The 15,741-nt window shown below is 38.1% G+C and overlaps 1 protein-coding gene across 10 annotated transcripts in view; it reads left to right on the top strand.

The window, feature by feature from the left end:
• Positions 1-15,741, top strand: part of RGS7 (regulator of G protein signaling 7) — a 296,147-nt gene that overhangs the window by 222,359 nt on the left and 58,047 nt on the right. For all 10 annotated transcript variants that reach the window (XM_069800646.1, XM_069800647.1, XM_069800645.1 and 7 more), the window contains exons 7-9: positions 10,572-10,636; positions 12,508-12,584; positions 12,724-12,805. In XM_069800646.1, the coding sequence (XP_069656747.1) occupies positions 10,572-10,636; positions 12,508-12,584; positions 12,724-12,805 (224 nt within the window). The remainder of the gene's footprint in view (positions 1-10,571; positions 10,637-12,507; positions 12,585-12,723; positions 12,806-15,741) is intronic.

The raw sequence follows: 15,741 nt of genomic DNA on the forward strand, positions 1-15,741 counted from the left end.
CATTGCTCCTTCTGAGTCATGAGCCAAAGGTACAAGCCTGTAAGAAACCCACCCTCAGCTCCCCCACGCAACAGGGTCAGAGCATCACACTAGATCTACCTAAGGTGGCCGTGTGTCACCAGAATTGGCTGATGCTAGATCATTTGCAGGAAAACAAATTTTTGAGACACCTTTTCAATAGTGTTCTTATTATGTTAACATCTTCCAGTCCCAGAAATTAGCTTTTGCCTTGTGGCCTGAGGATTTTTTTCCGCTACCTTTCTATTAATATAAAGAGAGGGCAGATAAGGGGAGAACTGACTACAGCTGCTTGCAAAAAGGATCACATAACTGTTGTAAACAGTGGTCATCAGAGGAATACAGAAAAATCAAACAGATAATATTCATGAATCCAAAATAAATCCAAAGTAGAATTGAAACAATTTGAGGATATTAAAGGATAAATTCCACATCAAATACACTCCAAAGAGGTTTTGCAGATTTTCACAGTAATTCTGTTGCTTCCTAGAAAATACAATAAATAGAATTTATGTTAGTATGGATATGCAAACGCATTTCATACTTGTATTATGGTGCTGTGCAGTGCTTCCATTTTCATGGACTTGTCCCGAACAAGCTTGAAACTGCACCTCCTAAAACTAGTGACTGGCAAACATTAGGAGTCTCTCAAGGCCAACAAGAAGTAGGCTTTCTCTGTAGTCTTCCTTTATCAAAGGTATTAACAAAGCAAACCACTTTCTTTGACATTGACCTAATTTTACAAGTCTTTGAAAACACACTACAATTTTAATTTAATTTAAAAATGACTCCCAACCATTTACCATTACTCACCCATAGCTAGGCTACTGTCCAGAATGTAGCATATTGCCAGAAAAATAACTAGTCTTAAACTAGAAATTAAATGAGATTGAGATACTGCATGTGTTAGTTTATTACCAGAGCTAACTCAGAAACAAATAATCTTTATGTCTTTGTATAACATGTTAATATCTTCTCTAAAACATAATTTCTTGTTCCATGTGAGCTTGTAACATCAAATATTTTCTTTAAAAAAGATTTATCTGAAGAAAATATGAAGGAGACATGAAAACAGAATCTTCCAAAAAGTCAAGAAACTGCAGACCCATTCTCATAATAAAGCTACAGTGCAGTGTTATGTCTTGGTGGCAAAAAAAAAGGGGCTTGGATTAATTTATTGAATGTCAAAGTGGAATCATGCAGCCTTTGGTTTTGTTTGTAGCTATCAAAATATTGACCATCTGATCATTCTGAGGTTACTAGGAAACTGTTAATTTTCACAAAGTGCTGAAAATCTCCCTCCCTTTTTCTTGAAAATTTTGCTATAAGAGATGCCTCAAACTGCAAATAATTTCTAAAAAGGCAAGTTCTTAGGTTCCATCTGTTGAAGATACCTGTTTTAATGCCATATGTCTTGAAGTCCACCCATGTGGGACATGTTTTGTGTAGAATCCCATTAGTTTCAGTGGGATTTTATTAATGAAAAGAAGTATGCATAATAGTAATAATAATGATGATGATGATAATTTTTAATGCCAGTGTAGTTCAGATCACTTTGCATTTCCTTTGAGTTAAGTCACATTCCTGAATTATGATTTGGTTTTGTGACAAATAGAATTGGATCTCAGTTCAGAAAACTGGCTCTGGAAATGAAGACAGCTAATGGCTGAGCACGTGACCTACCTGTAATCATCTTCTCTTTTCTTACAGATGTAATTTTGTAACTGACAGAATTTTTTTCTGGCAGATTAAAACCAGTTCATATCATTAAGAATTAATTAAATATGGAGACTTGTTAAGTCCATTGCATCTCAGAAACGGGAAATATAATGCCACATATGAAATTCTTATTCCATGTGCATTTGGCCTCAGTTGACATGGGATCTGTCAGGTTCTTTTGGCAGTTTAGTGTCTCACAGCTGTTGCAAATTTGAGGAATTTAGTTCCTTACTGTTCTCTTTTTTTGAATGAGATAAATAAAAACTATGAAATGTTAGGGAAAAATTCCATTCACAACAAAATAGCAATTATTTTTGTGTTTGAAAAGCTCAAGCCTAACCCTAAGCAAACAAATGAACATAGTTGTGACAACGTAAGAGGCTTATAAGAACTTCAAATGTATAAGATACAAAGAATTAGTAAGTTTTACTCATTTTCTCTAGTGCACTTTTGTTGATGGTTAGACTCAAAAGCATCTGTGACAGAGACCTTTTCTTACAGTTAACTGCATATTAAAAACAGAAGTACGTTTAAAGGAGAATAAAATTTTGAAAGTACCACAGTCGCTTATAGTGTTAAGGAGGTTTGGACTAATACTAGAAGATAAGAGTCAGCTGCATCTGTACAGTTGCAAGAGGATGCTGTTTCAGCCTTGTAATTTTTTGTGTGTACATTTCTCCCAAATGAGTTAAAGATGGAGGAGGATTGCAGAATCTTGATAGGTTATGGAAAACACAGTAAATAACTGATAACGCAACATGAGTTTAAGAGCACATGACCGTGTGATCTGTAAATGATGCTAAATGAGACAATTTTTCTATATATTCAAAGCAAATTCTTAAATTCTGCTACTGTGAAGAAGGACAAGTTTTGAAAATATACGTATTTTCAGTAGCCTCCCAGGTAAAGTCATGCACTGTAAAGGCAATCTTCTAGGAAATTAGAGCACTTACAGGGAAAAAAAAGCGCACTTTAATTAATTGCTTCCTTTAAAAGTGTAAGCTCTCTGTCTGGATAAGCGCTGCCTGTAAACTTCCCTGGCAGTTCTATAGATATTCATGACTTATCCAGTCTGAGTTACAGTAAGATAAGGAATTAATCTACTTTTGCTATGTGAAAGTTCTTGTCTCGTAGCTGTTGTCCTCCAGCATTTTTATGAAAGCAAAAGTCTGTCCTTTCTAAATTTTCTTGATAATCAGCTACAAGTCAGTCCGTACAAAACTTCCTTCCTAATGATACCTTCTTATTGCTTAAGACTAAACTGACAGAGACCTCTCTGTGTTCAGCCTTTGCTGCTCCATTCTGAACATGAGCCATTGCACCTGGCTCATCTGCCTCTCCTCTGCCAAACCTGCAGTCATGCTAGAGAGTACATAGTGCACAAAAAGTAATTGCAATAATGTATCATGTTTTTCACATATTGAAAATTTTTGTCTAATTTTCTCTCTAGAGTTTGTTGCCTGCTTATTTTATGTGCCTAGCTTCAAATCCCTCTATGAAAATTTGATTAGTTCAGGAATTTCTCTCTCATTCGTCTTGCTGCACCCTTTTCTATGGAGTAACTGGCTAGAAGGAGAATTGTACAGAGGACGCATTATACACTTTCTTTGCCCAGATGCTCAGGCAGGATTCCCTTGGCAACAGCTTATTAGTAAGCAATTTGTGTTTGAGAAATACTAAGCTCTATTGCTTACCTGAACTCTGCTGGAAAACTGCATGTGCTCAGCATCTGTGGAAATCAATCCATAAATATGAGTCAGTAGCTTGGGGCAAAACTGGTAGCAGAGCAGGATTTTCTTCAATAAAAACTGTCAGATATGAATAAAAATTTATTTGTTAAAATTTATGCTGTAAGAATGAGGAGAAATTGACCAGTATAGTGTAAATAGTTTCTGGAGAGCTCTACAGTTCTATAAGCTTGAATCTTGATGCCCAGTTCCCATTTTTTCAATAGCTAGCGTCAGCCAGAGTGCGTCAGCAATGACTCCTGCAAGCAATCCTCTTAGGTCCTTAATAGAGATCCCTCCTTTAAGGACCTGTCTCAAAAATTTCTGGATTTCTATGTGTAGTAAGAAACAGACTCTTTCCACAAGACTCATGTAATGTACTAAATTGTTGCTAAGACTGCGTTGTGGCTCCTTAAGTGAGGGATTTTGCTTTGAAAAACTACATATACAGAATACATTGACTAAGATCCTCGTGACAGGCCTAAGTGAGGAGTACAGTCTATCAAGGAGAATAGTGCCTCAAGAAAATGTGGCTGGGCCCAGTGCTTGCTATGCATAAAATTTAATCTGTGCAGAACCGAATCAAATGAGCTTTAGGAAAGAGACTTGCATTAGCAGAAAGATGGAAAAGGTGACCTACAAGATTTTTTTCCACTCTGAATTTGTATGCCATTATGTTTCTCTGCAGAGCTACATAATTCACTCGTTAGGAGCTATCTCTGTCATATAAATGATGAAAAGGAAGTCTCACTTCAACAAGCATGTCCTGAATTTTGTTCTGATCCTTGCTAATTCTGACATTGACAAACCACCGCAGCAAGGGTTCTGTAAGCAGGAGGCATTTCCTGAAAAGGCTTTCCAGTCAGCTCACCACTTCAGAGTTTTGTATTTACCTGAATTATTCTTCCCATGAATGTGTAACTTATTTCCATAATATGTGAAGCATGGAAAATATGTTTGGCCAATGCATTTGTATGCATGCGTATGAAAAGGTAACTGACCCAAGTAGACGTTTTCCGCAGCATTATTTTAAAAGCATTACTTTAAAAGCATTGATAATCTGCATCTAGGTCCCCTATAAAGAGAGATAAAATTCCTTATCAGAATAAGTTCTGAGATTTATAAACATAACTCATAATTTTCAGAATTGCTTTCAAATTACTGTGTTGAGTAAAGTAAATAGGTTTGTCTGTTCCATTATCAATATGGAAATTAGAGCTTTCAGGCCATGAAGGGAGCAATGCCAACAAATGCTTTTTTCTGCAGTCATGCAGTCTTGCCACTGATAGTCCTTTGCAGGTGGGCACTGAGTAATTGCCCACTTTGTCAATTAATGGCCACCTTCTGATGCCATCCCTGTAGCTGATTTTTGCAATTTAAAAGAAAATACTCTCTATCTTCTGACACCCTCAGCCTTGTCTTGGATTGTACATGCCCTAACTGGCTTCTATGCAAAATCAGCGTATTTGGATTTGTTGCATCTCTTCTTCTTAGAAGCTTTTTATCAAGTGCATTTGAGTCCCCCTTAAATCTGAGAGCCTTAAGAGGACGTAGAAAGCTTTTTTTTTTTGGTGCCAAAGCAGGGTGTTAAATTCTTGAACGCAAATTTAAAGCATTATTATAACATAAGGAAGTATGAAATAATTCAATGGATGCAATTTTAAATTAATTTGACAACAGGATATTCTTCATCTGATCCCATAGTTTATGTAGCTTGGGTGACCTCTCTTCCATACCTCTTTTTGTCACCCTGCAGGACTTTCCCAGGCCAACGTCATCTGGGGACTTATGTGTTGAAGATGAATTTGCCTTTCTCTAATTCTTAAGCTTTCTGGTAGTTTGAAATTTGGTTTCTTTCTTGCCCTTGGTTTATGTAAGAAAGTCCATCTAAATCTATAATGAAATTGCATTCCTTAAATGTTATAGAAGTAGTGTGATCAAAGAGTAAAAAGTAGAGAAAGAGAGGAGTGTTTCAGAAGTTATGGTTTTAACCATTTGGCAATTTAGTGCACATAAGCTATCATGGTCTTCCTTCTAACTTAACGTTATTAACGCTTACTAAAAAGTGCAGTTCTTTTATAGGTACATGAGGCTGATTGGTGACCCCTTTGTCCACCTAAATGTTGTCACCTTTTTTCCAAGACTAAGGGAAACTCAATAGAAGTTGCAAAGAGCAAAAATTACTTTTTTTTAATTGAATAAAAGCAGAGGTGACCTAAAGACGATACAAATAGCCCTAGAAATCCTGATGTTCAAATAAGATAGTTGATTTAATTTTCTCCATCCTGCAGTTATGTTCTGTGCTGATTGTCCTGTAATTCTCCATCTGATGCAGGCACTCACATATGCAGGGAGGACTTCTGTCTGCCCACAGGGCACTTGGAAACCCTTAGACCTTGCAGTGCTTTCTATTTTCTTTGCTCTTTAAACACTGACTAAGCATGTGCACACGGACTCCGAAAGCGGAGTTTTGACTCGCAGAGAGTATAAATTTAATCTGGCCTCAGTGGAGATAATGAGTGTTCACTGAAAGCTATGCCCACCATCTGGGGCTGAATCAAGCTGTAGCCACTGGCACTGGGACAATTGTATAAGGACTTTAAGTTTGTGTACATGGTGGTGGATGTGTAGGTGGCATTACTCGTGGTCTTCAGAGGCCCAGTTGTACTTCTGTTGAATTTAGCTGAGGCTTTTTCTCTGCTGTGGTGATAGGGAAGATTTAGCCCATTTAGCAACAAGCTTAAATTCCCCATTTAACTTTTTGGTGAAAGCTCTGGGGTTTTTTTCAGTAAGCGTGTGTAACATAATGTGTACTTAGTCCAGTTTCTAGAATGAAACCTGTCATTATCACCATGATCTTATTTAAAGACAAAAATCTACAGAGGTTTCTTAGGAGCTTTCAAGTACAAGTGAACAGTCAAGAATAGGAAACAAAGGTAGCTAACCATGAAAACGGGTTATTTTGGGTGTAACAGCTTAAAAAATTGCAAGAGGGAAAACCCAGACACCCTCTTCATGCAACTCTTACTAGAACACTTTGCAATCTCACTTTAAACTCTCACATTGCCCACATTTTGTGAATGCCTGAACAGAATTTTCAAGAGCGAGTGGTCCATATTTACTGCACAGCTACCAAAGTGTGTTTTCATACTGGTTTGCAGTTCAAATGTCCATTTATATGTATCACTGACCATCTTTCATTATGAAATGTTGTGTATTAATATTGCCTTTAAAATTATTGGCAAATCTGTTTTCTCATGATAATCAGTCACTTCAAAAGCTCAAGCTATAACATCTAATATATAATTCACTTTAGTGGAGGCAATTATGTTGATTGCAAAATCCATCAGAATACACTGGCTCTAAAAATAAGAGTGTATGTGGCAGTCCATATTTAGCAAATTGAGGTTATTAATCAGACCCTGTACCTTGCCTATCATTCATCTGTATGTTAAGCGTTTTTCAGCACCCTTGTCAGGGAGCTGCAAGAGAGGGCAGCTCTGCAAGGGAAGGTAAGCAAGAACTGAGGGTGGCAACAGTGGAGGCAGGAGCAATGGCCTCACCAGCAAAGTCTCAAGTAACCAGGAAGGTCCAAGGTCAAGCCAGGGCAGCATTGGTGAGTTACAGGGCTGGTTAGATGCATATCTACAATGTAGTTCAAGCCAGGGCCAGGGGAAGGAGCTGGGCTTAAGCACAGGTCCTGGGCACAGGAGGCCTCAGTGGAGACCCTGGATGGGCTGCTCAGGGCAATTACATCTCCTTCATGTACTGAGAGCCCGGACCAGGGCCTTTGGGGTGTAGATAAATAGAGAAATAGAGAGGGAAACAGAGGAGCTTTTAGTTGGAGACCCTTACTGCAGATCCTACTTCTGTATGAAGCTGTATGAAGCAGTGTAAAAACACTGACAGCTCATAGAAACCATGAGATTAGAAAAGCAGACACTGTCATGCTCTGAAATGCTGAGGGCTCATGACTCTGCTTTGGGAGGGAACCTGACTGACATCCTCCCCAGATGCTCAGGGTCAGGCTACTGGACACATGCAGTTATTTCACACATGTTTTGGTGCAGAAAAGGAGTGGCACCTCAGAAAGATGGGAGTATCTGCTATTTCAGATCTCATTGCTCTAAAAGTCAAAAGAACAAAACCTCATTTCTCTGTGTCTTCAAATGTTCTGGCTGAAAATGAGAGCGATTTTCACATTCTTCTTGCTTTCTAACATGCTAGCGAATTTTGTTATGGGCAAGCCAAAGAATATGATACCAAGAATGTGAACTGATGAACTCAAATTCCTGAGCTGCTGCCAGCTTCTTGTGTGACTACAAGTAGCTCTTAAATAGATCCTCAAACATGCACATCTATTGTTGGGATATAATTGTTATTGATGATATTGTTGGATGTAATTGTTAGCACGTAGCAATGGCAAATTGAGTCAAAGAGTAGGAATGTTCTTTAGGACTATTTTCTTCTACACTAGTGGATATGTTATATTTCCCAAATAACTAAACCTTTCTTGGGCATATTCTGCTTTATCCATACTGGCACATAGAAACATTTCTGACATAAAGTATCTAAGCCCCAGGTTTTATAACCTTTAGGCTCCTGAAGGGGAGGGGATCTGTATATTCCAGAGAAAAAAGGTCTAAGGGATGAACATGATTTCTTGAGTCTTGGCTAAGATATGCTTATAATGAAAAACAAATGTTCTTATATGGACTATTTGCTATGGAGTTGGAGCAAAACGGGTCATTAAACAAAGCCTGCAGGGAAAATCCTGCAGTACAGTCACACAGTGAAGGCAGAGTTTTCTTAGACACAGTATTAGATTAATAGTGTAGCAAGCTAATTTCTTTCTCCTGCTCCTGGTGACCTGGTGGATGTTTTGCCAGTGCTGAGAACTCTGTGATTGGAAGATGCTTCTTTGTTAAAACCTATCCTGACAGAAAGATGGACAGCCAGCCACCTCTGCAACAACAATTTTTGTTGAAGGTAGCAGGAGATGCTAATCCTAAAATACACCCAAAATGGGACTCAAGGAAGTGCTAAGCTAACTAAAGGTGCCTATACAGGGACCATGAGAATGTGGTTTGCAGGGGTTTAATCAAGTACAGAGAACAGAGTTTGTTTTGTTTCTGTTCAGATGGTGTTAGATTGGTTGGACCAGAGAAAATTTGACCCCTGGAATTCTCAGAACTGTCTACACATTTCTATTAAATATGCATTTTATTGCTAATATTTTCAAGGGGTTTACGATTTTTTTTTTCATGTTCAATGAAATAACTGATTTTGAAGGAAAAGAGAGGAAAATACTTCCTTGTAAATGGAGCTAAATGACAAAGACTGTCTCTCTCCTCAGTATTCCCTTACCACTGTACTGATTGTGGATGCAACCTAGGTACAAAGGGTCCAGAATTCATCCCCTCTTCTTTTTGTGACATTTCAGCATGCATGCCAATGCATTAGTGTAAGTGTATACTAATATTAAAATGCATGGAAACTGAGGCTATAGAAACTGTTCATCTGCTATACTTGGTGTGTGACGTGGATTTGTGTCTGTATTTGTAGATGCTGTAGATGCAGAAATTGCTTTGGAACCACAGGGGATATGGGAGTGCAGGGAGTAGAGAAAGAGACCATGGCTTCTTATAGGAGTGGAAAGTGAAAAAGTATGAAAGAATATAGACCAGATAACACACACAAAATGAAGGGGGGAAAAAGACAAAAACTGCATTAAAATCTAACTTCATTTTACATCAAGTAACACCTGTAACTGCAGCTGGAGTTATTAGAAGTGCTTGTCATTAGTTCCACTGAAATAGCATCCACTGGAATGGGTTTGCATGCATTTGTATGTGACTTGTCAGAAATAAATGTTTTCATGGAATTGTAAAATATAATCAGTTTGACTATCTTAAAAATCAAAGCTATATGTAAGATGAGCACTTCCTTCTTCCTAGTGATTGCAAGAGTTAGGCTCCTATGTGAAGTTGTTCCTCTTTACTTGTAGTGGACAAGCTGGCAGTCAGGAAGCAAGAACATTCCTAACCACAACCAGTAAATATGGGCTCTTTTTGCTGATCATAGAGACCACAGATAAGTTAAGGTTTTCTTACCTGCACTGATCAAAAGATTCCTCCATCTCACACATGAGAAGGTGCTCTGAAAGTGGGTAAATATTGCACAATAAGGAATTGTGCTGCACTCATCGTCTTACTGGTGGGGGAAGCTGTACAATATTCAGAGTTGATGTGAAGTATTTGTTGCTACATGAAGTCTATTGGAAATGTACTTCGTTCAGGGGTAATGGAGTGCACAAAGAATTCAGGATCAAGCAACATGATGTAAACCACTCTGCTGTTTATGTAGTCTTAAGTTTCATTTTCATCCCTGCATCCTTTCAGTATTTAGCTGTCAGTATTCCATTTTATTAGCTAGGATTCTGCTCTGTCTGAATGAGGTGGAGACAGAATAGCTCTGCTGAAGGATTTTGGATCCAGAAAATAAATGAAAGAATTTATTTTTCTCATTATATCTAACACATAATACACTTTTTTCATTTTTTGGTCTCCTATTTTCTGTTTTGAATATTGGTTATAGCAGACTACTCTGTATGAGACTTGAATTTTATCTAGAATTAAGTTTTAGCTAAAATCTTCTTAGGTTGAAATTTTGTGATTTCTAAATATAAAGTCAAAATAAATAAAACCTTGTATACATGTTCTTACAAACTTATTTGACTAATACAGTAGCAGTTCCTAATAAAATTCTTATGCAGTATGAGTTAAACACACAGTTTAAAAGATGTTTTTGCCATTTTTTCTTTAATGTGCTAGTTCCCTGGCCATTGAACAACCTCACCCTGAGTATCTCATGCATTTTGTATATGATGTCTGTTGCATAAAGTGGATTTTATAATTATTTAATGAATCTCTGTATCTGACCCACCATTTTAGTTACAATACTGGTAGCATTGATCCTGTATTTAAAGCTTTTTAGCATAGAGGGTGAAATCAAAACAAAAAAAAGCTAGCAGTAAAATAGAGATTAAGATTTCTGGTCTGCTGTGTTTGTGAGATAGTAGCAATTTGTGTTATTTTATTGTTCCAGCCGTTTACCTCTGCAAGCGGACAATGCAAAACAAAGCAAGGCTAGAGCTAGCAGACTATGAAGCTGTAAGTACCTGGGGAAAAGTAAATATCTCTGCTGGGCCTAACGAGCATGCAAACTAATGTTAAGCATGAGAACTATAGGCATTATTTGTGAAAATTTATTAGTTATCCACTTTTGCCAGCATGTGGGACTGGCAGCACTCAGTAGTCATACAGGCTGTTTGAGAGACTGTAGTGAAGGCTAGCTGGGCAAAAATCGAGATTTTGGCCCACCTGTAATCTTACTCCACTCTGATCATCATGCCAGGATCAGAAATAACTGGTCACAAATCCCAGATACACCACGAGTGTTTGAAAGCAATTGTACTCTACACCATGTAAGGTTTGAATGAAGGATCTCTGGCAGCATTTTCAAAAGCAGTTGGTAGCTGTAGAAATATAAATCTCGTTCTTTAAAGCGATGCTAGTGCTTGAGCCCTTATCCCATGAGTTAGATGAGAGGCAAAGAGGGTCAGACTAGAGGCACTTCGCACTCCCTGAAAGTTGTGCTGTGCCCCAAGCAAGGCAAGATAATTGGGGCCAGGAAGAGCTGGGAAAAGAGGGAGTTTGATTAGCTGATGAGGATGGCACTCGCTAAGGAGAGAGATGTCTTGAATTCCATCCCTATCCCCCCAAAAGCTCCTGAATTTTTCATGAAAATGTCAACATAAAATTCATGAACAGCCCCGGCTCTGCGCTGAAAGCTGTCCAGCTGTGCTACTGTGACATGATAGCAGGATAGTCAGCCAGGCCTCTCAACATGCCAAATACTCCAGCCGCAGCACCATGCTGACACACTTTATTGCTTCTTCTGGCACAAGCTTGCTTTTCAGTGTACTGCACTGTGGGGTATGCATAATTTTATACTTACATGCCTTAGAAAATTCACCTCCAGTATACAATCCACAAGAGCCTTTACTGGTATTGACAAGATCTCTAGAAAGTCTCCTCTTCAATCTCTGCAGTCTTTATTTTCAATAAGTATATCACAGAGGTGCATTTGCAATGCATAGAAATACAGTTAAAGCAACGCTTTTTGTTAGGAAGTTTACAGACAATTTTTCACTTAGTGTCAGTAAAAGCAGTGCATGAAGGTAACTGGGGTCTTTTTGGAGGAAGATAAGAATCTCAGGCTTCTTCATGTTAAGACTGCATACTGCTGCCATTTAAGCTGGCGAGGGAGAGATTGGAAAAGCTCTGTTACAGACAGTGAAGCTGTTCCAGCATCAGTGAAGGAAAGGATTCTGCTAAGATTTTGTAAATCTTCTTCCTGTTATTATTAGTAGGCTGTAGGATATATACATTTCCTGTACAGTAGTGAAGATCTATAGTCTGCATTTTTTTAAAATGAGGATAGCTGTGGAGGTCTTGGAAGATTCCTATACTACCAAAATATTGATAGTTTCTTATTGTTGTATTTCAAATAAACTGATAGGCAGCCAACATTGTTCAATGCAAACAATTTGTATAGATGACTGGTGGGAATTGTCATGTGGATCATCCAGTATGGAAAGTATGGCTGTTATCTTTCAGGGTTGGTACTTTCAAAACAAGAATGCTTCTTTGTATTATTACAAAATTAGTCAGCCAGCACCTACTATATGAAAATGCTTCAGAAATCCCGTGTTCTGCTGAAGGTTGCATGCACCCGTGTCATCAGAGTTTCAAAACTAAAATAGTCGGGGCATTCAAAAGTAGATAGATCTAGTATTCCATCTTCTTTGGTGTCAAGCAAAGACTTTATATCAGATAAGTAAGGTATATTTACACTGGCACAGTTATCATGACTTGTATTGCACCTGGGGGGGCCAGGGGAGGAGGGAAATATAAGCTAAAAGCTATTAAATAGTAAATAACTTACAACCTAACCCACTAAAATTGTGATGTATTTTCAGGAGAGTTTGGCCAGGCTACAGCGAGCATTTGCTCGGAAATGGGAGTTTATTTTTATGCAAGCTGAAGCACAAGCAAAGTAAGTTCCTTCGAAGGCGAGTTTTGGTTTTCAATGCTCTTTGAAGGGAGAGAGGGAGGGCAAAGTGATGGGACACTTCTTATGTATAAAATTACTGTCATTAAGACCGTTTCTTTTAAACGTCCTATAACATTGACAGAGTCGACAAGAAGAGAGACAAGATAGAGAGGAAGATTCTTGACAGCCAGGAGCGAGCATTCTGGGACGTACACCGGCCGGTGGTGAGTGCCGGTGGGGCCGCTCTGCCTGTGAGCGGGGCCACTGATAAATGGCAGCTGCTGTGGAGCATCGGGGGAGCCTGGGAACAAGTAGAAGGGCTGGAGGGCCAGGGCTGGGGCCTGCCTCCCTTTTTTGCAGGATCTATAGTTTATATCATTCTACTGTTGAAGACTGCGGATGTGTGTACACTCAGTTTGGGGTTTTCAGTGAATAGATTTGTTGTGTCTGATTTCTTGAATCAGAAGATACCTGTCTTTGACTATTACCATCTCAAAGGTTTCCCAAGGTATGAGTCACACAACCAAAATTATCAGCATAGCTAAAAATACTTTTAAATAAATCTGACTTTTTTTTTTTTTTAATCTGCTTTTTTATTCACTAAGCCTTTCAACTTCACTCTGGTCATATTTCCAAGCTATTTTTAATGTACATAAAGGTTAGTTATTGTTGGCTTTGAGCTGTGGGAGTCATACAGTGTCTAAACAAGATTTGTCTCAGTTCCTTGTCAAAGTCCATCTGAAACAAAATCAAAATAAAAGGGGGGTCTTACATAACCAACTACTTTTGAGAGCTAAAATTTTGAGAAAGAATGTCAAATGTCACAAGACTTCCAATTAAACTGAGAGAACTCAGTAATCACACTTTTTTTGCTTTACTACAGAATTATATCTGTTTCCCTTGCCTAGAGTTAAGCTTTCATTTTCTGCAAACAGAGTTTGGTATCATTACTAAATATAGACCATATCTTCCACTGTGACACTAGCAAAAGATACTTAACTAAAACTAATTGTTCTGAGGAAGTAAAGTTAGGTGATGATACCTGTAGACGAGGTGAATAGAGTGAGAAAGTTTGAAACAAAAAATAATAAAATTGGACATGGTCAGCTTGCATTTGTGACTGTGGAATTCAAAGAGCGGTAGAAGAAATGGACTTTTAGGATGGATTTGGAAGGTCAGGTAGAAAAAATCATTTGAAGTGAAAGATTCAAACGACAGTCATTAGATGCAAGAAGACTGGGACATTATTGTATAGTGACTGGCATAAAATAAGGAAGGAGGACAGAAAACAGTCTGCCATCTGATGTTGAGGGAAGCTACATATAGAATAGACACAGAAAGTTTCTATAGACCTGAGAACTTTGAAGGTGCAGACAGCTTTTATATTGGTTGCAGAAATTGATCTAAGGGTTTTGAATCTCAGAATGAGGTGCTATTTCCAGGTTTGGCAGAGAAGACAAATTGTCGAACTTTCAAGTTAAGACATAGGCAGACAATAAGGAGAGAATTAGAGGGACCAGGACAAAAGGAAATTGAATCTGATTAAGAGCTTTAGCTGAACTGTGGATAAATCTGCCTGGTCCAGCAGATGTTTTTAATATGGCTGTAGATATAGCTAGGAAATATCAGAGGCAAAAGAGTGGCTTACAGTCAGCAATGTAGGCTCCTGACTTTAGGAGATATAAATAGAAGAATGGAGAGGTTCCTACTTTGACTAACCAGCTCCTCTCACTACTTAGTGAAATATTCATTTTGAAAACATTGTTATGAATTCACTGTCACAGTAAAAACCAGAAGGTTCTATTAAAAAGAATAAAAAATAAAGGAGGAACAGACTGAAAAGAGGAAGGTGATGCTAGAACTAATACAGTTTCTAATGGCTTTTCAAGCCCCCCCAAAGCCACCAGAAAACTCACAGAAATGTTGCTGCAACTCTGGAGAGCTTATTTTGGAAAATTAGGTAATGTTTGCATAAGAACCTGGGGTTAATGCTTATTTTTATTTACAGTTTTTCATCTTTTGATCAAAATTCAGAGGCTAGGGGCAGTGGCAATGTTGTTCAAAATCCACCCCAATTTAATTTGTTTTTACTGAAAATGAATTTTGAGAATCAAATATTTCATTATTTGCTTTTTTTGCTTAGATGAGTAAATAAGTATTTTTCAGGGTTTTTTTTGCAGGTGTCCTGGTCCCTAGTTGCTTTATTTATTACCTACCTGGCTACAGTCCTGGTACAGAACCTTTACATATAGAATATAATCTATGAATATTACATCTCCATTTTATTTCAAAAAAGAGATACTTCAAGGTGATGGGAGGGATAGCAGAGGAAAGCAGGCCATCAGTCCAAAAAGACAGTGCAGCAGTGCGCTGCAGGAATGGGAGACATGAACAAAGAACAGCTATATGACAGTGAAACCAAGGGGGTGTAGCTGCAGAAAAAGAGCATGATTTGGGTATCAGAAATGTCACTGTGACTGATTAGTTTAAAATAAAGGAAAAGAATGAAAGTTTGATGTGTAAAGAGCATTTGCCTCAAAAACCACCTTTATTTCATAGGTCCCAAGTCAAAGTCAATCCTGCAGCTGGTTACAGAAGCCCTAGAAGATTTATGCCATAGTCTGAGGCACAGACAGATGCTTGAAAGTCATTCATGGCTATTACTTTTGATCAGCTGGCTGGCTAGTGCCCACAACTTTTTCCTAGGTTTTCAGACTGAGATGATGCTTGGAGATGGACCGGAGAAGGGGGATTTGGAGAGGAGTTTTTTCAAATAGTCACCTGTCCTTCAATTTTCTTTTGAGAGAGAGCTAAGAGAACAGTTTTGATGTCTTACTGATCAGTTTCCATTCCAATATTTATTTAATTGCAGTTTCACTATGTATTTAATTTTTTATTTTGGTGTGTATTTTAGTGTAATGTGGAGTGTAATCTCAGTCATTTCTGTAAATTCCAGTTGCTGCTTTATGTAGAAAGATTGTAGCTTGCAGCTATAAAGAACATGACTGAGCTTCAACCGTAGGTACTGCAGCCTGCAGAGACTTTCCTGAATAACTTTTAATCTTACTAGTTCAGATACCAATCATAGTAAAACCATGGAAATGTGTGTCAGGGAGACCTGTATAAACTCGCTTCAGATCCTGAGCAGCAGACCTAGGAT

This window comes from Haliaeetus albicilla, chromosome 13 (genome assembly GCF_947461875.1).
Source record: "Haliaeetus albicilla chromosome 13, bHalAlb1.1, whole genome shotgun sequence".
In the NCBI taxonomy this organism is placed as follows: domain Eukaryota; kingdom Metazoa; phylum Chordata; class Aves; order Accipitriformes; family Accipitridae; genus Haliaeetus; species Haliaeetus albicilla.